The 24,917-nt window shown below is 44.3% G+C and overlaps 1 protein-coding gene across 1 annotated transcript in view; it reads right to left on the reverse strand.

Annotated features, from left to right (window-relative positions):
• Positions 1-24,917, reverse strand: part of LOC146785616 (arylacetamide deacetylase-like) — a 350,497-nt gene that overhangs the window by 173,172 nt on the left and 152,408 nt on the right. Inside the window, exon 3 of the mRNA XM_085634879.1 lies at positions 20,423-20,486. Coding sequence (XP_085491005.1) covers positions 20,423-20,486 — 64 coding nt within the window. The remainder of the gene's footprint in view (positions 1-20,422; positions 20,487-24,917) is intronic.

Here is a 24,917-nt window from a genome sequence, read left to right on the forward strand (position 1 = left end):
TCAGAAGTCCTTTATGTCTCACGAAGGTGAGCGGGACATACTCCCCAAATCAATTCATGCAAAGAGTCTCCAAATGTTGGGAGCCCGCATCCCTGCAGTCTTTTGACCAACCTTTGTGACTCATAGGAGGCATTGGATACTACTGCTCTGTCGAATTAGGGAATACAGAGCAGCACACAGGATTCTGAGACAATACATGCAGATTGATAGTTTTTGCTCTCTCTTGGTATCTAACGAGAGTGTGGAAAGAAAGGCTAAAGACGAGTGCGTTGCAGCTAAATCAGTATAGCAGCAATCTCTAAAATGGTGATTGAAATAACAGAGGGAGAATAGGTCTGCAATATTTATTGGTAGAATATTTGAACCTTTTTAGACTATTTATATATTTTAACCATCAATGCCTGGCCAATCTATTTTATTGTGTGCAACTTATGTATAGCTCGAAGTGCAGTTATAGGACTATTTGTTGATGCATTACAACATTGCACCTATATCATATATGTTAACCTGATTTTATTGAATGTTTTTTATCTCGTGTGCTTTTAAGGGTTACAGCCGAAATAAAGTTTCCCCAAAACATAAAATGGAACTAATAAAAATATAGGGCCTCTTTTACAATATTTTGATGCAAGGCACCTAGTGCAAGGTTTCGTGCTGCCCTGCTGTGCATCAGAAGAAAAGGGAAGAAATATGCTGTATCTACAAGATACTGTGCAATCCTGTCCTTTTTATTTGTACTGATGCACAATGGGCTTCCATGCACCAGCACAGGCACTCTTGTGTCATGGTGCAAGGGTGTCTGTTTTGTAGGGGTTATTGTTTTTGTGCAGGAAGAGAAACCTTCCTGTATACCAACAATAACAAGAGGTCTTTTCCTCTTTCTATGTGTGCTGCATTCTGCAGCACACATAGAAAAAGAAAAGATGAGGAGACCTTCCTTACTCCTCCCCTGGGGAGGCGTAGGAATCTGATGTATTCCCAGGTTTACGAAACTTTTTAAATCTGGGAATGCATCAGGTTCAGTGGATTTTTAATGGGAACACAAACAGCAACGCCCATGGACTTCCCGTTTCAAGCAGAGTAATCCGCAAAAGGGGGGCATTTTTAAAAGGTCATTAAAAGCATGCAAGTTAGCTTTACATGGCCTTGTAAATATGGGCTGGCACTCTGCACCGCCGGTGCACTAAAAAAAATGACTCACCAGCAGCGCAATGAGCTTGTAAATATGCCCCTTAATATCACTTTATCCCTGTAGTGACAAGCACCAAAATCTATTTTCACTGTGGAAGGCTCTGACAGTCCTATGCGAAAACTCTAGTATTTGGGCACCACGCTGAGCAGTGATACCACCATATCTTTCAATGGGGGGAAGTGAACGGGCCGGCCAACCTCCCCAGTTGTACTTCTTTCTCTACTTTCTGTTTTGCGAACCCAGGGTTGTCTCTCACTGATTTCAGATTCAGGCTCTCCAGGGTGCCCCTGGGTCCTTTGTAAGGGATTGGGAAACCTTGCGTGAAGCCTTCACCTAAAAGCTGTCTGTATGTTATCGTATGGTAGTCCTTTAACAAATGTAATAGTCTGCTTGCCTTTACAGGTGTTGGTAGCATCTGTCCCTCACCTCGTATCCCGTTGCTCCCAATTAGAGGGGCCTTTGCCTCATTTCTTTGTGCCTGTCTTATCCTTGGTGGCCCCTGGCCCTGTGGCCCTTCTACAGAGTATTGTGGGATGGTTACCCCTGCCTGTCTCACATGCGTGTTTGAATCTGCATGACGCCCCCAGTTACACTCGTCTTTGTCAAATTTCCAACATGGCTTACTTGATTTGATACTGGCCTGGTTCTTTCCCTTGAAATTATTTCCTTGCCCCTCGAATCTGCCCTTACTCCCGTAGGGACGAAAATTACTCTCTTTTGTGCTGACCCCCTTCATGGCCGCTGCCGTGTGTTTCGTGAAACCTTCCATGTCCTGACAGTCCCATCCCATGATTGGCCATACCTGCATCTTCTACCTAAAACCCTTGTCGTATTTTAGCCATGCCTCGCCCTGATACTGCTGCTGCGCCTCGTGCACTTTTTGCTCGTATAAGATCAGAGCCATCACACTTTGCAGTAATTTCTCGATGAATACACATGTTAGTGTTTTGAATGCTTTCAGCCAATTGTCTATTGATCTTTCTACCCTGGGTTTACGGGTGGCCCTCATTGCATCGTCCTTCTTGTCCTGTGTTGTCGGTCTAAGCCTGCCTGGCGCACTTCCAGCAGTGCAAAAATGTCTATGAACTCCTTTCTCCATATCCTCTCCTTCACTGTTAGTGGGATGAGGTTGGCCAGCACTAGCAGCTTTGTGGTTGGGGGAGTCGCTCGGGGAGGGGTGCAAGTACTCACTGGCTTACCATTAGTGTCTGGCTCCTCACCAGTCTTGCTTGTACTTGAATTATCCCCCGTCAGTTGCCCCTGCACCATCTGGTGTGGTTGCCTAGGTTCTTGTCCCTTCGCCCTGCTGTGCCTGGTTTGCTGCCCCAGCCTCCTTGTTTGTCACCTTTTTTTGTGCGGCTTCTCTTCTCTGCCCCTTACTCTGGCATTGGGCTGCCCCCTTGTCCCCCTGCGCAACACTGGGTGTTCCTCGGGAAAGGAGCTTCTACCCCTGGCCATTGCCACCAGTGTGCCCATTCTGTAGGATGGGCTGCCCCCGTGGTCCAGGCCTTGCCCTGGTACTCCTGTGCCCATGTCCTAGCCCTGTCTGCCACAGGGGTGCATGGGCCATGTTCCTTATATCACTACATTGCTCACTCCTAGCAGAGTGCCTATGTTTATGTTTTGCCCTTGGTTGCTCTCTACCATTTTCCCTCTCCCGCGCCCTCGCTTGCTTGTTGTGCCATGCTTATCATTATCTCTGCCGCCCTTGCTTTCTTTATAACAAATGGGGAATTCCTAAAATGTCTCTGGACCTGGGTATCAGTTATTATAAAGGAACAATGGTCCTGGACCAATTATTCAAGGAAGAGTTAGATTAACAGAATTAACAGCGTATTTTAGCTTACATTAATCAGCTCCCAAATGTCTGTAAATCGTGAAAATAAATGTGCAGAAAAAACCACTAAGTATTATTACAATAAATGTATTTAGTCATTTAAAGGAACAATCATTAGAGGGTGAAGAAGGTAGGAAAATGTTCTAGGGAATGTGTAATAAGGAGTGCTCAAGTGTATATATAGGAGTCAAGAAAGCTCAAAGTGTGTAGAAAAGTAAAATGCATATATTTACTAGACTGTACAAAACTGATAATCAATAAACAGTTAGATGCAACCTGGCCACAGGCAAATTATTCATTTGAGTTTGTAAGGAAAGTTTCCTTAAGGCTGTAAAAAGGGGTAATGGGGAAGGGGAAATTGGTCCAGGTGCTGTAGGGGGTAGCGTCAATATTTCGATCCGGCTTCTCGGCAAAAGAGGGACTTTTATACCTCAGCTATGCGAATCTTCCTCAGGACAAGGGGACGGGTGAAGTGACCCTCATCACTCTTGCAATGCTCAATTGGAATCCAATACCTGGTTACACCAATGCCCGTAACATGGCAAGGGACAGCTAAGGACAATTCCCATGGAGTAAGGACGTAGATCAGATAGTCTCCAGTTGTTAAAATCAGGCTGTGTCCTAGATTGCCTGAGTCATTCAGCTAACTTTTGCCACAAATACGGATCTGAATATTACGTTTCATGGATGGTTTGGGCACTACCACCATGGTCTATATCTACTGAATAACGGGAATTGTCCTTAGCTGGCCCTTGCCACGTTATGGGCATTGGTATAACCAGGTTTTGGACTCCAATTGAACATTGCAAGAGTGATGAGGGTCACTTCACCCATCCCCGTGTCGGTTTTCTTAATCACTTAATGCATTTTAACCTTTATTTTTCTGTGTGGCTTACAGTTTTAATTCGCACAAAATGAACTCGGCAATGCAAACTTAAAAAAAATGGTTCCCCATAATTGATCGATTAGCCATGTACTTTACTGGCTATACAGATGAAACAATGAGAAATGCAATTAATTAAAAAGATTTGCACGGGAAATGGCTCCCGGCCTCCTAAAAATTGCTGTCCCCCTAAAGTGAACCACAAAGCTTGCTCCACCTCATCCTTTTCCCTCCTGTGTGCAGTCCAGCCTCACCACTCTTAAACTTCACCACCCGCCACTGCTGCCAGGGTGAGAGCATTCTAAACCAGTGTGGTATCTAAAGATTATGGTTAAAAGTCAGCTGTAGGACCTTTATATAAACCATGAGACCCTTTAAGAAAAAATAGAAAAGGAATGATTAGCCTGGTGTTTGATCTCTGACCGAACCCATTCAGGAGGGTCAAAGGGCATACAGTGGCTACTGGGTGCCAACCACGGTGATTAAGGTTTTTGGCACTGGTTTTCTGGGGTTTGTCCTACTGGGGCATAACAACTGGGCCAGATACAACATTTTCTTATCTGACATTCGGGGTAGACAGGGCAAGCGGTTACAGGCTCCTAAGGATGGTAGTGTGGGAGCTTGAGGTCAGAATGTAACAGTCAATCAACTGGCACAATAAACGTTATGTTCAGTGCCTGTCGTGGGGGAAAAAAATAATGTTATATTCCACAGCAGTACTTAATATTGCATAATTCAATTCAGTATGCATGATGGTATCCCTGATCATGATTTTACTATGGGAACTATACCCTTTACTCCTCTCCACATGCTATATCCCACATGGGAATGCATAGGCAGATTTTGCATGATTAAAACTGTGGTAGAAGCATGAATATGATTCAGTTACCAATCATGGTTGCCCTCAAGTTAAACGTGCAATCTGTCATCTTGTTTTCTGAAGATTTTCCCACCAGTTAAATAGTGGGTAGGAATTCATTCTTAAATCCTTTGTACTTTCTCTAGTGTGAAATCAGCTGCTCAGTCACCCCCACCAAGGCATGCAGTGATCTTGTGCAGTTACAGCGATTGCAACTGAAAGGTAGGGGACTGTTTGAGTCTTCTCCAAGGGTGACCACCCTCTATGGCCTGGTAATAATCAGTAGGCCCTGGCACCACTTTGCAGGCACCCCTTGTAGTTGTAGCCCACTTCTGGGCTGAGATGATTCTCGTTATGAAAGCTACAGCACCGACCATGGCTGGTATGCTCACATTGAGGCAGTTTCAGTCCTGACTTGCATGAGTGCACACAGAATGGCAGATGCAGCCCTTATCTGGGACAACACACAACAGAGTAAATAGAGCCCAACATTGCCCAATACAAATAGAAGAGTAGATATAGCCCTCCTGTGTTGATGTATGCAGACCGTTGCGGTTCTTGCTGGAAACTGCAGACAGATCAGAATACCCTCTGAAGCATGACCTGGTTTTGCGAGCAAAAGTCTTTCCCTAGCTGCTCATCTGCCCAGGAGCACACTGGGTTACTCCTGGACAGCCTCTCCTTTTACAGATCCAAGTAAACTTTTTTCCTCTGTTTTCAGGCAAGCTTCAAGGCACTCAGCAGACCCTCAACTCCTCCTGCAGAAATTGCCTGCCATGCAGACACCAGTCCTAGCTACACTGCAGTCCTTTCAGAACTGAGGGGAGCACTCAACTCCTTAGTTGAGAAGAACTTGGAACTGGAACAAAGTTGGATTGTTTGAATCATACTTTTATACAAGTGTTCTAGTCAGGGATGTGAATGCACTGTCGTAAACATCAAAAACAGTTTGGGGAGGACCTCTTTCAAGTGCCCTCATGCTGCTTGCCAAGCACATCATTTGGGCAAATGATTCCTTCTCCTCCCAAAACCTGCAATTCCTAGAGATACTGCACATGCATTGTATATTTGCAGGACTGTTATTTGCATTTGGTGTATGGCAGTTTGGCTTCTTGCTGTCTGCCCGGCAGAGCAGGGAGTTAGAGTGGGGTGGATCTAGAAAGGACCAACCCCACCAGTCAACTCCAACCAGAGCTGCAGTGTGCATGGAGACACGGAGCATACGAAGCAATGTCCGGCTCTCAGCATTTCAGCATGTCAGAATAGCCAGGTGGTCTTTAGAGGACTAAGGAACTGGCAAATAAGGACAGCATGGAGTTTTTGCCAAACACTCACAGAAGTGGCTCTCTTCAATAGTCATGAAGAGCTTGGAACTGGAACCTAGTGGGATTGTTTGAATCCCACTTGTATACAATTTTTATGGACAGGAATGTGGATACACTGTCTCAAACTTCAAAACCAGTTTAGTGAGAACCTGTTTGAAGTTTTCTCAGTCTACTACGCAGGCACATCATTTGTGCAAAATGATAATTCTCACTGCAGGTAGCGCAGGGGCTGTCTCCGAATTGGAGCACCCACAATATGAGTACAACTAAGTGAGATAATTCTGCGAGCCCCAAGCTTTTCAAAAAGGTAAGATTTCAAGAACTCTGGTCTGGGTCAAATGTATTCCTATTAGGTAGAAAACATGGACAGCCTACTCGCCTTTGATAAAAATATAAGAATCCCGGTGAAGAGATAAGTTACGCTGGTTTTGAAGATAGACCACGGGTGAGTTTCTGAAACTATTTCAAATACCTAAAAGTGGAAGCTTAATTTTACTATTCAAGAGTGTTACATCATCCTAACATGATTTTAAATATTTACAAATAAAAAGTTATTTTGACTTAAATGATGATATCTGGAAATATTTTAACTTTTTTTAACTAATATTCTCCACACAAATTTTGGAAAGGCATTATCCCTAATAATTAATGTTTAAACTCATATTGTAATGAAGATTGGAAGGACATAATACATAAGTGGAAGGAGAAGGCTATAATCAGGGTTACTAAAAAGGAAATGGCTCCATCAATTCCTAGACATGCATAAAATAACTCTGGCAATACATTGGAAAATAATCCAATACTTCTCACTTGTGTACCTCTGGAACAACCTGGTGGATCTGAATTAGATAAGTAGGAAAGTTTCCTTGGTGTGCACAAGATTTGGTTCTTATCATGAAACTTTGGAGCATATGTTATGGCTTTGCTCACGGTTAGAGGAATTCTGGAAACAAGGTTATTGCCAGCATAGCACATTTTCTGTGGTAGAAATCGTACCTATTGTTGATTGGTGGTAAAGGGGATTCACCAGCTATTGCCCAGATATAGAAATCTGATTAAGTTCAAAAAGTCAAAAATTGGAAAATGAAAATAAAATATGTTACACACTGGAAAGAGTTCTTTAATAAGGAGTTGAGCTTAAATGAAACATTTTAGAGAATCTTGAGACTATCCCTTGATTTCTCAGAGGATGGATGGATGATGGTAGCTAGTACATGGTTCAGCACATTCTGTACTGGAACAAAAGGCAAAAATAATTTCTGAGGTTCAGCTTTTTCACTGGAAAAGTATTAATGATATCAATAATGACATTGTCAATTACACTATTGGGACACACTTTAGGTGAAACTCCAGGCTTTACATTATACTCTTCATTGGTACCCTGAATTAGATTTAGATCTATCACTATGGCTCAAGTCAGTGGTTTCTTTTAATACAATGGGATTATAGGAGAATAATTTGTTTTGAAATAAGAAAAATTAATGTGAATTACACCTTACACCAGTCACCAAAGGTAGTAGAACACATGTTATTCACCTTTTATGGATGCACTTTAGTAGCTGAGGAATGATAAGTCATTCTTTAGGAATTTTAACACTCTTTATTACCCTGCTTTTTTGCTGTTTGGCAAGCTGTTCTTAATAATGTACATTATGTATTTTTATATGTTTGAGTATTGCAATGCTATTTTGTACAGAATTTAGTATTCTACACAATAAAGGTATTTAACAACACCTTGAAGGGGAGGTGGCCATGCAAGCGACCAAGATGGCCATTTGAGTGTACAGGTCCAGCACTGGCAGACATAATGAGCAGGCTCCTGCTTTCCAGCTCCATTGTTTGAGCCTTGCGGGACTTGAGCTGAAAACTTGCCAGCCAGCTCCACTAGCTGGGGGCACTGCCAATGATTCTATGGGCTCCCATCTTCATGTGAAGTGGCAACAGGGGCCGTGGATGACCGTGAGGCCAGGGCTGCTTTAACTCCACCAGCCACGTGGCTGTCACCAGTTCCTTCTGTGCGGCATGGGGTGCCACGGCCAGATCCTGAAGTCTTCCTGGATCTGTGCTAGCTTACCAGTGGATGCCTGTGTGTGGTTATCTTCCTGCTCTACCTATTTAAATACAGCTTCCCCTCAAATTTCTATCCCCATTACTGAGTCATCCTTGTTGCATGTGGGAGTTGCACTCAACTCTCGTTGGGGCCTCCTTACCACTGCTGCATGCACTGCTTCTTCCTCTCTGGGTGTGATTGTCTGGTCTATTGACTATTGCTTTCCCTCCTCTCTGATTTGCAGTCATGTGCCTGCTTTCTGCTTCTCAGGGTGCCAAATATGCTGCGTAGCCTGGGGACGTCTGCCACACACTACTGCTACACTCGTAGCAGTAGTGGGTGGCGGACGTCCCCAGGCTACGCAGCATATTTGGTGTGGGGCTACTGATGAATATCCTGTGTAGGCTCTGGACCTCTAGTCATCTGTTTGCAATTCTGGGGCCTCTGACTCATAGGGAGCTGCTGGAACTTCTTGGCTCACTAGCGGCGTACTACAGACTTCGCCACTTATGCCATTAATATGGATGAATGAGTGTGTTCTAGTGCCCTAAATCGGGTGCCCCCGCACCAATACTTCCAAATTCAATATCTGATCCTACACACTGGCTGAGGTTTTTCTAGCTCACCACGCCTGGAGTCTCTAGCCTCCCTGAGACCCATAATGGTGTTAGAGAGTTCACAGACGGCCATTCATGCTTCCTCCTCCACACTACGCTGCTGTGGGTCCATCTCCACCTGCTAGCCTCATCAAAATGGGTTGAGGCAACACCAAACAGAGGAAACTGGTCTTTTAGCAGGGCAAGTCTACACACGCACCCCATGTCTGATTCTGAGAAGGTCCTCCCTGAGGGGATGGCCTATGGCGCTATGGATGGCACAATGGCTTCCCCTCAAGCAGGTTTCTAGTCCATCAACACCCACTTCAACTCGCTTGCCCAAAGATTAGACCACATGGGGGAAAGCATAGATCGCCAGAATGTCAGGCAAGATGGTGCTGAAAAACAGATCACCGAGCTGGAGGACACCACCTCCTTGCCCACTAAACGTCTGGAGAAGGTTGAAAGGTTATTAAAGACTGTTGTGGCCAAGAACAAGGATCTTGAGGCCTGATCCCACCACAACAACATCCACATAATAGGGATGGCAGAGTCCACGGCAATGAGCCACCCAGACACACTTGCTGAAAATCTACTTGTAAGTTTGCTGACGTCAAGTACACCCTCTTCAAACAGGGACTTAAATACAGCATGCTTTATCTAGTGCAACTGCTTGTTGAGGTATTTGCCAAGGCGAGGATTTTCTCCACCCCAGCTGAAGCTGTTAACGCCTGCTGGCAGCACTGAAGTTAGCATAACTTCTCAGTCGAACCTCCCCTTCTCATTCCTTGACTGCCGGAAATGCTGATGTCAACCGGCCTGCAGTTAAGTGACCTTTCAACATCTTTTTGTGCCACTGGCCCTTGTGCCGGATAGTGTTGTGGCACCACAACTCGGTGATTAGACACACTGAGTCTTTGCAAAGTGCTCCCTGTTACCCAGTGTTCTTAGGACCCACTGACATACCCTTATTTACAGCGATGATTTGTGAGCTACCATTTGCCAAGCATTCCCACCTCCAATGATGTATACTGGCCTGTTGGGACAGTTATTGTTTTCTATGGGAATTTGCTGAATGTTCTCCAAGTCAATGCAGGTGGGAAGAGGGGGACTAGGTTGCTGTTCTGTTATTGTTAAATTGTTCCTCTTTGTTAGGTTGAATCAGTGAATTTTATGCATGCAAGTCACTGGGTGGTTTTGAACATGACCTTGTGTAATGGAGAGGTCTGCTAGGCAGGTACATTCCATGGAGCTACTTTTATGACATGGAATATCAGAGGCCTCAACAATCCAAGCAAAGGCAAGTAAGTGCTTTCCTGCTTGATGCAACATGGCATGAACATTGCTTTTTTCCAGGAGACTCAGCTCCCTCCAAATGCTGGCCACACATTCATATCGGCATGAGGAGACAATTCTTATTTTTCCTCCTACAGCACTTACTCATGGGGAGAGTGCACTCTGATCCACAGAAGCATCCCTTTGGCACCTGCGACACACTAATGCATTAGGTTACACATTCTACTCTGCCCCACATGGCACGTGGTCCCATATTGGCTACTGGCACCGATCCCGATCTGCTACCTCATGGGTGGCCAAAGTTACCCATCTACCACTTACATTGTCCAATCATGTCCCGGCTAGAATGGTCTTGGAGATACACAGTGATAGGATGCCCACTCCCCTCTTGGAAATTCATCACTGAGGCTTTGCATGACTCTGTGTTTCGGGATGAGCAGAGTGAAACAATTGTGAAATATTTTGCAATCAACAATGGCATCATCTGTCCCCATGCAATACTCTGGGGGTCTTCAAGTCCTATACATGTGGCGTTAGCATTGCCAAGCACGCAGACGTTTTGCAGGATATTTGCTCCCAACTGGGTCCAATCCACGGTGGGGTTGGGGCACTACAGCCACCCATATCAATATTCACTGTTTATCGACAAATTTAAGGAATTGGCAGACAGAAGGTTGCTTATCTGGAAAAGTTTGCTTGGGCACAGCAGTATGGCAAAGGTGAGTGACCCGGCCAATCGTTAGCTCGACTGCTGTGCCCCAACTGATGGATCGGAGCGGAGCTCCTGGGCTCCGAATGCAAACCTATACTCACTAACAACCATATCCTGCAACTGCGTGTTAACTACTACAGGGACTCATACACATCCCGTACCATGGAGTCTACCTAGCCCCTTAAGGACTACCTGGCCGAAGTGACTATGGTCTAGCTTACGGATGGGCAGCAACAGTTTTTGAGTGCCCCCTTCTCCGGCAAGGAAATAAAACAGGCCTTTGATGCTCTCAATGGCAATTGGGCCCCGGGCCTTGATGGCCTTACTGGTAACTTTTACAAAGCCAATAAACATTTGCTTGCACCTCACCTGCTAGAGGTCTATATGGGAGCACAGGTGGTGGGGTCTCTTCCACCCACGCTCCGAGAGGCAGTGATCACACAAATCCTGAAGTCAGGTAAGACTCCCAGACTGTGTTCCTCATACAGGCCCCTCTCTCTTCTTAATCATGATAATGAAATAATTACTAAGGTTATTGCTACCCGCTTGTCTCTTCTTATGTAACACATACTATCCACAAAATCTGGCTTCATTCTGCATCAATCCACTGCCATCAATCTGTGAGCCATCTTCTCTGTAGTGAATCAAATATCTCCTTACCTGAGCACCCAGTAGTAGTCGAGCTTCTTGATGCTGGGAAGGAATTTGACTTCCTGGAGTGGGCGTTTCTGAAAGCAACCCTGCTTGCACTTGGGATCCTGTGTGGGTTTCTGAATCTTAATATTCAGCTGTATTCAAAGACTGTGGTGCATATCCACATCAATGGTATCATTTCAAATCTGTTCCTTGTGACTAGAGATACTGGCCAGGGCTTCCTGGTTTCACCATTACTCTTTATCACAGCTATGGACTCGCTGGTTTAGCATCTATCAGTGTTTTCTCCTGCAACTCCATCTCTCTCTAGTGTGATCAAATTTAACGGAGGACTATGTAATTGTCTGGGGTGAGACTTCATCCTCAGACTGTGCCCTATTTCTGATGACAGCGTCAGTGGAGTTTCTGATAATGGTCACTCAGGCCTCTTGCAATTTGCCCACACTTCCTGTGGAGAAAAGGTAAATAGGTTGCAGATTGTTTATGACCTTATGTTTAGTCATGTTGCTGATTGCTTATGGCCTTATGTTTAGTCATGATTTGGTGGCATGTGAAGTTTCATAGAAAATGACATTTACTGGTAGGGGCAAGGGCTCAATAATTGATGTTATAGCACTTTCTAAATCTTGGGCTACAAAGGTTTGTAATTTCCATATCCAAAGCTGTGTTTTAAGTGATCATAATCCGTTAATTCTCAGTCTAACCCTTGGGCTGAGTCAAGATCCCTTGACTTAAATGACTTGCCCCATAAAGCATTCTAGAACTGGGGAGATACAGCGGAAATGGAGAGATATCGAGCCCAGTGAGTATTTAGCGCAGCTAGTGATCAAATGTAGGGAACAGTTGGCGACCTGCCTGAGTGATTAATCTGGTCCTGCTGCAATTTTGGGGGTGTTCTCCAAAATTTGTCTCCAGGTCTGGGAGCAATTAGCTGTACCCAAAGGCACAAACTTACAGAGGCCGATTGAATGGGTTGACAAGCTGTTCTGAGAACCCATCAAAACTTATTATATGCCCTAAACGCTACCCAGAGGGTCCACTCAGACATAAAGAATTGTAGGACGCTCTGTAAAGCAGTCGTCAGGTGCAGGAAAGATGAAATCAGAGAGGAGACGTGGTAGAAGCTGGCTAGTGTCTGTTATAGTAAAGATGCTTTGCAATTCTGGAAGATAGTAAATGCTCCCTTTTTCTCAGCTTGCCCTAGTGTCGGTATATAGGTAATTATCTATGGGTTGAATAATTTAATAAGTTACTTCACTCTAATGAGCAAGTGCCCACAGAAGGTTGCATTGTCAATGACATAAGGAGCCAAGTAAGTTCAGAAGATCTCATAATCTATTTTAGGGATGTTATTTCTGTGTTAAACAGATCCCAAAGCCAAAAAGTGCCAGGATCGTTTTTAAGAACAATTAGTCTCTCTAGACTCCGGTGTTGGTGAATTTTCTTAGGAGGGTGATTAAGCACTTACCCCCCAAGTCTTGGTCACGGGACCCAATCTTCCTATCTTTACAAAGGGGTACAGGAGCGACCCTCATTGCAATTGCCCAATATCATTTTTAGATTCGACTGTGAAAATATTGGGCAGAGTTTTGCTGGGTCATCTGGAAACCTGGGAAATTGAAAACCTGATTTTATCATCAGTTCAGCATGGTTGTATACAAAGTTTAGGTACGGTAGATCAGTGCCTGAATCTCCACTTGGTTTTATAGAACATATACTAACTGTAACACAAATTATCACTGTAGAGCACAACCAGTAACTACTGGCGCAATAATGACCTCAGTGTCATCACACTAGAATCAGGTATAAAACCTATCCTGCATCCATCACAGGGGCATAAACATATTATGCAATTTCTCATTAGTCTAATGCATTAGACCTAACCACCTAAGTATAACTACACTAGGGGCGTACATCACACAGGGAGACATAGTCTCACTAGCAAGAACAACCTCATGACCAGAAAAGACCACATTTAGAGGTATAACACAGGGTGCGCAAAACATCCTACACACAGTACATTTCCTAACACCCAACGCATTAGTGTATAAGTCACAATAACACCTAAATCACATTAGGGTCCAGGTTGCGCCAAAACCTAAACGTAGCAGCTGCCCACTACTTGCTGGGCAGCTGGGGACAAGAACAGGGCATAAACGCTGCAGCTGGCACTAAGTGCTGTGCAGCTGGGGAAGGCCAACGATGAGGCATGGGCTCTCCATGGCCCTGGGAATAATGTCAAAAATGTTGGAACCACCTAGGCTCTAAAACCACATGTCCCCCCCAGTACTGGGGAGCGCACTGGTGCTGTGGACATCTGTATACATGGCGGAGCCACCACGGGCCCCTCTGGCCCTTTGAAACAATTCACGGTGGAGCAGGCTGGCTCCTAAAACGAAATCATGTCCCACAAAGAACTGGCCCCCACGTTGGAGCCACGCAGGCTCGGGAACCAACTGTGCCCCGCATTGGAGCGCACTGGCGCTTTAAATAAACATGCCCCCGAGGCGTGGCAGCATGGTCACCACTGGCCGGGGGGACCCCCACTGGGGCCCTTAAACAAAATATAACCCACGTTGGAGCGGCCCTCCGCCATGTGGGGCGCTCAGATACTGCATACTAGACAGGTGGGTGCAGGGAAATGCCTCCACGGGGACTCTGTGCCATGTCTGCAGCTTCCCCAGAGATCAGCCCTTCCCTCACTCCTGGGAGCCCTGCGCTGCCATCTTCACCCGGGCCCCCTCCTGGGACCCGGGACATTATCTCTCGGCTCTGGGAGGCGGGGTGGGCTCCCGTCCTCCCTCGTATCATTTGCTTCGGGGCTCCCATTGGCTCACGGGAGCCCCGCACTGACGCGCACACCTTCCGGTCCTGCTGCGGCCCCGCCCCCGTCACAGGCGGACTTGCCTGACTTCCGGGGCGGCCGCGGCGGGACCCAGAGCGGCAATCTCGGTGGCAGGCAAAGTCGCGGGTGGGCACCCGTGCACCCCAAGGCCGGCAAAGTCGCGGGGTGGGCACCCGCGCACCCCCAGCATAACCACAAGCGGACATAAGTGGGGTGGGCTCCCGCAAGGCCATCACGCAAAATAAAGATGCAGGGTGGGCACCTGCGCACCGAAAGCAACAAAACAAGCAGGGTGGGCACCCACTATAAACCACAGGCAAAGCGGGGGAATCCCTACGTAGGGGTTCCCTCCTAAATTATTGCAGCTCAGCGCTGCTGGTCATCACGAAGGCGCTCTTCGGCAAGACAAAATAAAGCACTTCTCATCCAGGGAAGACACAGCGCTCCTCCCAGGCAAAGTCCAAGAACACATAAAAGGGTCCAAGAAGTCCTGGAGGCACCAGGGGGGCAAGGTAGGGCCCAGGGGCCAGCACACAGGGTCCTCCAGCAGGGAGGTAGCCCCCATGGCGGTCCCTCCTGGGCCCCACCAGCAGCAAGCCCCCCTCTGTCAGGATCCAAAAGAGAACATTTTTCTGGGGTCACAGCCCCTTCTTTTATACACCATTTCCCTTCGTCTCAAGGTGCAGGGAAGGGGCGAACCAGATACAACTGGTTCTTGAGCACTTTGTTTTGCTCAGCCCCTCTCCCTATTCACAGGACTGGCCAGGGACATTAGACGCACCACAGGGGGTGGAGCCAGCATTGTGTGGGGAAAGCCCAGCCCTATTCAGGTCCCAGGTGTACTCCTCCCACTCATCAACATGCAGATCTCTCCACTCACCACTGGGGCAGACCCATCCTGACTCTGGGGATTCCCTAGCCCATCACATGACCTCAGCCAGCCAATCGCCAGACAAGGCACTCATCTCACACTGCACACAGAAATGCCAACTTCTAGAAGTGGCACTTCCACACTAGGTACATTGACGCCGCACACATCATCACGCAGCATTTCATCACACGAGTCCGCACATAACAAACTCGCTCCTGCACTCCCCACGCATCAGGAACTACCAGGGACACACACACTCCCCATGCATTCCTATGGGAGGGCAGGTCAGTCTCATTCAATGTAACCCAGAGCGCACACACTTTCCACTGGGACACAGTGTGAAAGCGCCTAGAGGCCTAAATCCACTAATACACCAGGTCACAAAAAAGCAAAAAGTTCAGGGTTGAACCTGCCAGAAGGGCCAAGTCCAATGTTTACAAAACTATGAATAGGTAGGAAAATACATTTTGATTTTTCCATATATTATCTAAAGAGGTAACAGAGTACCACAGTACTATCATGGAAGTACTGCATTACCTATTGAAATTAAAAAAAAATAAAGATTTATGAAAAATAATAAAACACTATTTTGTTATTGTTGTTTATTATTGTTTTATTGTTTTGTAGTGTAGTTCCTATATACTTGATAGGCTCTGCATATTGGAATAACATACACTATAGATTTGACATAGGACTAAGGTCAGTATGTCTCTATCGAGTATATTAAACTTACTTACTTGTTTGTGCCAGCTAACTTAGAGGTCACTAGAAACTTCTCGAATATACAAGGAGGGATTAGCCTCTGACAACCGCATAAACATGACAACTTTGTTTCCCTTTAGAATCGGAACAGTCTCAGAATCGTGGAAACAATAGATAAAAGTTTCCCTCAGTCAATCGTGCATGCTTCGTTTCTACAGAGTTGCACAGAAATAGAGAGACGGGCGTTTTCAATAAAAGGGTTTATCGAACAGTCTTATTTCTCGTGCAATTGCTACAATCGTAAGACAGACTGCAAAGTACAATATGTACGAGGTTAGCAGAAAGATAAAATAGCACTGCAATAGCATGGTTTGTAGCTATGACATATATTTATCAAAATACATACATAAATAACATATGCTAAAATGTGATACTCATCTGATGCTTCTAAATTGTTCTACCCCAGTGTACCTAACCTAAGTGTAGTACGAGGTTTGACGTAGGTGCTACTTCTAAAGTATAGCTAGCTACATTTTAGTTGCCAAAAGTTTCTCTAAGTTCTAGTCAGCTCCATACCTGAGAATGAGAGAGGTTGGAATCTCTTTTCTGGACTCTATAGTTTAACCCCCCGCAAGGGAAGTCAGAGACCACTGGAGCTGGATTCTCTGCGAGGAGTATGACAGTGTCTGGTCAGTGCATCAGGCTGGAACTCGAACTTTCCGTGGCAAACCGCGTAGTCTAGGTTAGATCGAATCCTCCGGAAACCGCAATTTGCCAAGGCAAGTGCTGGTATATTTATACCTTGAAGGTATCTAGGAATGCCAGTATTGACGTAAATGTCGGTCAGAGGAACGTCATGAATGAACCCCTAAGGAATAGATGTTCATGCATACTTAATGAGTTCTTGGAGAAATCAATAATCAAGCTGGGGGAAATTCCTTAAGGCTTAAGGGTCTGGTTTTTTAAGAAATCTTTGTGACGTGGATGGATGGATGTAGGTGGCCATGCCTGTATTTGGTTAGACATTTACAAATTTGTGCTGAAGATCAAATTAATGAAAATCTATCTGCTCAATCCCAGAAGAAGAGAAAATACCCAGATGGATGGAATAGAGCCCAATGATCAGTTAACGAGGGCTGACATAGAGACACTTTGGACTCTCCATGAAGTTGATGATGAGTCGCACTTCCAAAGAGACATGGAAGGTGGTGCAATGCGAATGCTTGAAGAAATAGTCATAGGGCAGAGGAGTTGCAAAAGCAATTTAAGGATAAAATCCAAGAGAATCCAACCTACACCCCATGATGGGATAGACACATTTCAAGAAAGAGCAGGAAGACTATACATTCCTGAACTGTGAATTTCCAGAGCTGGCAACCTTTTACCATCTACCCAAAGTCCACAAAGACAAACAATTTCCTCCAGGACGTCCAATAGTGTCCTCAATAGACAGTCTCCTTGAAAACACCGCAATGAACATAGACTGTTTTATTTCCCCTATGATAAAAGATCTCATCTCATACTTACGAGATACAAAAGACTTTTTACGGACGATTGAAGGGACAAGGTGGGAGTCGGATATGTTACTTATCACCTTAGACATCACAAGCCTGCACACATGTATTGAACATAAAAAAGGACTGGAGGCAATCAAATTCTTCTTACAAAAAAGACCCTTGATGTTTCAAGAGCATAATCAATTTTTAATTGAATTTATTTGGTTTTGTATTAACAACAATATGTTTAACTTTGCAGGACAACTCTATGTACAAAAGCAGGGTACTGCCACGGGAACGTGCTTGGCCCCCAGCTATGCAAATCTTTTCATAGGCTGGTGTGAGAAGCATGTGGCCTGGGCGGGTACCAATGAGAAATGGGTTGATAGCGTGGCCTTATGGACACGCTATATTGATGATCTTTTTATCATTTGGCTGGGCCCACAAAGTGAAGCCGAGAGTTAAATAAAAGCATTGAATGACAATGAATTGAATCTGAGGTTCACTAGCTGTATCAGCAAGAAGGAAGTAGTTTACCTTGATCTCAGGGTGTATGTAGAGGATAATACTTTACACACTGCTTTTTATCATGAACCCACCGCAGGGAATTCAATCCTGCATGCTGGTAGCTACCATCCTAGAAGTGTGATTAATAACATCCCCCTGGGGGAGTTCCCTAGGATGAAGCGCAATTGTTCCACCTCTTGGGAATATGAGAAAGCAAAAGGAAAAGCTAAACAGAGGTTTCTCAAAAGAGGGTACTGCAGAGGGATTTTGGACAAAGCTGACTCTAGGAGTGATGAAATTCAGTGGGGGCATCTCCTTAGTGATAAAATGGGAAGCAGTGAGACACAAGAAGAAAATAAAATCAGATTGATCACAGAATACACTGATAAATCAATAGAAGTGTTCCAAATCTTAAGAAAGAATTGGCGTATGTTAAAGTCTGATAATACAATAGGCAAACTAATATCAGACAGACCATTAGTGATCTGCAGAAGAGGAACATCTTTAAAAGACCATTTAGTCAAGAGTCATGATAAAGCCAAACTCAAGAAGCAGGATCCCATAAAATGATTTTTTCCATGCATTAGATGTAAGGCCTACAAAAACAGCAGTAAAGTAAATGAATACTCAATACCAGGCAAGAAAGCAAAGACGCAGATAGCAAAGTTTCTTGATGTATTTCAGACCATATGATATACTGTTTAGAATGCCCATGTGGCAAATAGTATGAGGGAAGTACAAATAGATCATGAAGCTGCAAAGTAAGGGCCCGAGAAGGTTGATTAATGAGGAAGAAATGTGTATCCATATAGACTAAGAGAATGACGGATAATCCAGAGACTAGAAAGATATACACCCCCGGTCTAAACTCCTGATTGCAGGCATTGTGCCTATATATTTTAGCACCCCAGAGGGATACTAGGAAGGGTTAAGTGTAAATACTGTAGTCACTGAATTCTCAATAGAATGTCGCAATTTAAAGAAGTCCTGTTTTGAGTAATTTTATAATTTTTTGTTATCTTAGAATTGTATAGTATATTAGTTGACTGTTGAAAGTGCCTATACAGGGCGTGATTCAAACGAGTAGTGGCAGACACATTGAGTATTCCGAATCCAACTAAAGCATAGAATAAATCACTGTACACTAAAGGCTGAACCAATGAGAACAATCCATGGTGTTTAGCCAAAGTTTCTTTTCTAATTATGATGAAGTACAGGAGGTGCAGTATGGCCGTAATGTTAATCAATGTAAAGAATATTATTTATGTGAAATGATGAAAATAGAAACTTGAATCGATATGTGAGGTAACATGATACATTTTTATAAATATGTGATTTATCTATGAAAGAATGATTGGCATCAGGCCCGGAATGAGGATGGGAATGATACATTGCATATAATTATATATAATAGCCATTTTGAGATGTCTGCAACACTTGCAATTAAAACTTTATATTTTTTGTTTTGCACGAAGACGCTTTCTATGTCACTGACTTCCGGTCAGTTTGTATAGCACAACTTTATTTATGAGCATGAGTTTTGTAATCAACAGTTGACACTGAAGAAGGCAACAACGCCGAAATAATTGAAAATATATGTGGATCCAGAGTGTGCTCATTTTGTAAAGCAATTCTCAGGACGGGAGATTTGCGGTTGAGGAATCTATCACGTAACCCACCTTGCGACGAGCAGCACACAAGGCGTGAGGCGCGACGGCTGGTGGACTGGTGTTTGACGATATATATATATGTATATATATGTATAATCTTTGTGCATATATATATCAGGGTACTGTAATGTACTGAATAAAGTTATTGAAGTTATTGACATTCAATATCAATACATCTGATTAGCATTTGAGCACTGAATAAATCATTAAGCTTGTAGAGGAAAATTAAACACAACATTTTGATATCTGCATGCAATGGATCTATGAGATACAGTTTCTAATTTTTGATGATTCAGAGTACTTTTGAAATGTAAAATACTCTCTAATACCTTGCAATATATTCTCTGAGAGGCATAGTAATACATCAGAGAGCCAACTGTATTATATGAAACTGAAATATTTTTCTAGACAAACCCCAAAACCACTCTTTGTATAGTTGACATAATTGATAACAATATGTCATGCAGGCAACTGCTTTGTTAAACCAGACCTAAAACTGTGCTTAACTTGTATGGAGCTTCTAATTCACATCATATTATGAGAGTGGGCCACGATGATGCTCAAAGAAATTAAACTAATGTGGATACCTCTTTAAAAAGAAAAAATGGGGTTAAATAGTACCTCGACATAAACTTAGGTCCACAAGTTTTTTCCCCACCACCATGCCAGAAACAGATTTTTTTTCAAATGATGGTGTTATAGATAAATTCAGCAAAATACATAGAATGACTCAGAAAGGCTACACACCTGTTAAAATATTTGCAATTTCAGTTACTGACCATGACAGTTAGTGTCTACAATCTAAGTCTGATCAAAGTATAGGACTTGTTTGGTTAAAGAGGTAGTTGGTAAACATTAAAAATAGGTAAACAAAATATAAGTATTCATTTTGCACATATACGAATATAGAAACAGTAAATGACTTACTCAACTGACACAACAATTGCATTTAATCTGTCTGCCATCAATCTTGTCAAAAAGTCGTATGAATCTGCAAATAAGTAAAAAGAAATCGCTAGTAAAATGCACATTCATATACTGATTAACAGTGAAACTGTAGTGCAACGATTTACGAAGATGCAGCCACTGGTGTCCCAGGGATTAGGAGAGACAGACACCACACCCTTCCACACATACTATATTTCCAAGTACATTTCACTGCTAAGTGATTCATTGGGGTAAAACATAAGCAAATGTTTGAATATGGATATATATGTGTAAGAAATTAGGTTATTGGTTAAAGGGGGTGGAAGTCCCACTCAGGCAACGATCACAATGCTTGTCAGGATGAACCACAAAAAGTCACTAAGTTAACCTGGGCTTCACTAAAGTAACCTGAGCTTAACCCCTCAGTAGCTTGACACCAAATCGTTCAGGGTTAACTTAGGGGCTATATGTAAAGTATTTATGTAACACTCAAACAACAATAAAGTGAAAACACAACACAAGAAACAACCAAGCCAAATAAAAAATATAGAGTAACTTTTAATAAATAAATGATTATAACAAAAGGGGGGGACAAGTGGGCTTTAGAAGGTCCTACATACATGCCCATAATAATCAAAACAAAAGAGAGTATGTAGTTCCTTATAAGAGTCTTAAGCAGGAGAGGGAGCCAGGATAACTATTACTATGAACGTAGTCCAACTGATATTAAGGGGGGATAGGGAAATTCCCTTATTTGGAACTAAGGCCCTCATACACCCAGCCAGCTAGGTGTCATGCTTCATCATTGGGCCTGCTCCTCATCGGGTCGGCGCTGCAATACCCGACGGGCACCCAATGTGGGGCTCTTTGGCGGAGATCTTTTGTTCCACGCCGTATGATGTAGTGGGGGTGAGGGGCCCAATGTGAGTAGATATAGTGATTAAGTGTGTGCAGTGATTAAAACAGGTAAGGGAATCCAATAAGAGACCTTTATTCAGATAGGATCCCTGCCTCATTAAAATGAAGGTCGAGTGGCGTATGTGTGACTGTGATAAATCAAGATATATACGCTCTACTCGTAATAATGCAGGTCAACATGTTTCTTGCCTTGCTCGTCAGGAGGATCGACTGGCAATTCTTCAGGACCAATTAACATATATCTGCACATCGTGGCGAGGTGGGTACACCTACCTCCCAAATAATCGGACAGTGGGAGAAGTGACCACAGCGATGGAGGACGACCTATAGCAGAGCGACAATAAAATTCTCAAAAACAAGTTGGTGTGTGTCGGTGTAAACATAGTAACAGTGACGACTCTCTCAGCACTGCAATTATTAGGTGTTTAATAATCAAGACCCTTGATAATAACATTCATGTTTCACATTATTGCAAAACTAAAGTGCCAAAGTTTATTGAAAGGCTTACAGAGGAATATTAGTACAAAGCTTAAAAACAGGACTCAAACTAGTCATGGAGATAGTGGTAAGTGGACTCACCTACAATTGTAGGAGTCAGACCTCAGCAGTTGCCGGCGGGTCAGAGGACACCTATCATGTAGTGTCCTATAGGGACAAAATGGATGAAAGATACACCAATTGGTTGTAAACATAAAAAGGTTAGGAAAATACCAGTGGTAGAAAAACAAATGTTGGGGGATGGTGGGGAGGGCAGCGTAATACAAGTGAAACACCAAAACCTGGGAGGCGTCAAATACGGCCCCCAAGCTAGTCAGAACACCGGAAACCCATCACGGACCCTGTAAATAACTCTTACAGGAACACCACAGTGTGGGAGGGGAAAATATATCCCTGTTTTAACGGCTCGTACTCGTGATGGTTGATTACTGGTTAAGGGCACTTGATTGCCGCCATATTACCCGCCTCTCACCCAAAATAAGAACCTCAGTGACATTGCAACCGACGGCCAGGGCCGCTCGTGCATAAACTAAGGCTCACCTGGTCAGCAAGGACTCAACCTGTGAGACCTACCCCTCCGCCGGTGAAACCAGGTGGCTTCAGACAACTTCAGTGTGTGCCTATAAAACCACCGGCTCTAAAATGTGGGCGGGGCCGGCCTCCAGTAAGTAACTGCAAGTAATCTCGCCTGCGGATCAGAAAACCGTCGGCTCAAACACGGGGGAAACCGTGTCGGCCATCTTTAAATGGTGTAACGCTCACTCGGGGCATCACATTTACCTAGTGCTGCAGTGTCCTCGATATGGCGCTATGTATGGAAACAGGATACTGCCCAAACTTTAAATGATAGAAGGGCAACTAAAGGAATTAACGGTTGAATAGTTACCCAACGAACATGGTATTAATTAACAGTATTAAATGAATGCACTGTAGTGGGTGTACACTGCTGCTTGCTAAGGTTGTTTGAGGTGACAGGAGGCAAAGGAACAAAACTAAATACTGTACCAGGGATTCAAAAAATCCAAAGGCCACTACAACCAAGACTAAGAGAGAATGCCACTCAATGTGTAAGCAGGCCAAGGTGAATGCCACATCAAGGACTAATAAAAAATATATATACATTTTATACATATTAATTAAAAACAATGGGCCAAAAGAGGCAATTTGCATCTTTGGTAACCTGATGAAGTCCCACGGGGGTTGCCCGTGCATATTCCTATAACAAAAGGGGGGGACAAGTGGGCTTTAGAAGGTCCTACATACATGCCCATAATAATCAAAACAAAAGAGAGTATGTAGTTCCTTATAAGAGTCTTAAGCAGGAGAGGGAGCCAGGATAACTATTACTATGAACGTAGTCCAACTGATATTAAGGGGGGATAGGGAAATTCCCTTATTTGGAACTAGGGCCCTCACACACCCAGCCAGCTAGGTGTCATGCTTCATCATTGGGCCTGCTCACCCCAATCACTGCACACACTTAATCACTATATCTACTCACATTGGGCCCCTCACCCCCACTACATCATACGGCGTGGAACAAAAGATCTCCGCCAAAGAGGCCCACATTGGGTGCCCTTCGGGTATTGCAGCGCCGACCCGACGAGGAGCAGGCCCAATGATGAAGCATGACACCTAGCTGGCTGGGTGTGTGAGGGCCCTAGTTCCAAATAAGGGAATTTCCCTATCCCCCCTTAATATCAGTTGGACTACGTTCATAGTAATAGTTATCCTGGCTCCCTCTCCTGCTTAAGACTAATAAATAAATGATACCAGAACATAAAACATCCCATCAGTAGTAGTGCTGGAGATATTCTGTTTCCATTTTTAAGTGACAATGGCGCCTTTAAACACAAAGCACCACGCACTGTCTTCTGGCCATGCTAGATTGTGGGAAAGTCACAAGTTCAGGCCAACCTGAAGAACGGCGTGCAGAGTTCTATTTGCGGTGGAGAAGGTTGCGAGGAGTAGGTAGAGAGGTGTGGATGGTTGTCTTTGTAGTGAAAAGAGCAGGCGTGGCGCCATGGACAGTCATTGCTGTAGCTTCGCATTGGCAGTCACCACAGGCTGTTGTTGCTATAGCTCGAAGTGTGGCTTTCAAATTGCTGGTTGTTGCTGTACTGCGAAGAGCAGGTCTCATTGGTAGAGTATTACATATAAATATAAAGCAGCTGCTCTCCACCTAAAAGTTGGGAACTATGGGGGTACTTATGGCGGTGGGAAGACCACCACTGTCAGCCATGTGGTGGCGATCCATCCTCCATCAGGCATGGATTTACAGCCTGCCAGATTAGGATGGTGGGTAGATCCAGACTGCGACCGTGGCGGATGCAAAAACAGTCTGCCACGGAACTGCCACAGGCAATCATACCGATTGCCTGGGGGAGCAGTCTGCATCCATAAAATGGTGGCGTGCCTAGCTGACCTCTGTGGAAATGTGGATTTTCCTGATCAGTTATGTCCCCTATCTTGGACCCCAACGGTTCTATATGCATGTTACAAGTACATGTATGTTCCCTCCAGTTCCAGTTTCTAAGACGCAAACATATGTGTGTCTACCGTCAACATGTTCTCTGTCAGATCCGCCATCAATGGGCTGGATATTCGATTCCTAAGTATGAAAGGCCACCGACTTTATATGGCTAAGTTACTTCATTTTTACAGTTCAGGCAAGTAGGCCCGATTCTGTCCTCAAAGCCTTTCCCTGCTCTCTGTCTCTGACAGCTTCAGCTTGAGCTCGCATCTGTATCCATGAACTTTGTCCTACTCCCTGAACCCTCGTGGTGACGGAACCTGAAGGCCGCGACTCGAGTCGGCCATTTTGAATGGAATAAAGCCCATTAGAAAACCTCTTATACCACGGATTCTGCCTCTTGTTATTTTGAGCTATTTACTTTATTTTAAGATTCCGTATGAAATTCAGTCCGGTAATATTTATTTTATTTACCACACCTCCACCAAATTACGATGCAGGCTCGATCCAGCCTTTTCATGCCAGCGAAACCGTCATGGAAAGGCTGGTGGGGATTGGTTTCGGGGGCCCATTGCAGGCCCCCAATGTGTTGGGCGAGGTGTTTGT

The sequence above is a fragment of the Triturus cristatus genome, chromosome 11 (genome assembly GCF_964204655.1).
Source record: "Triturus cristatus chromosome 11, aTriCri1.1, whole genome shotgun sequence".
Lineage (NCBI taxonomy): Eukaryota > Metazoa > Chordata > Amphibia > Caudata > Salamandridae > Triturus > Triturus cristatus.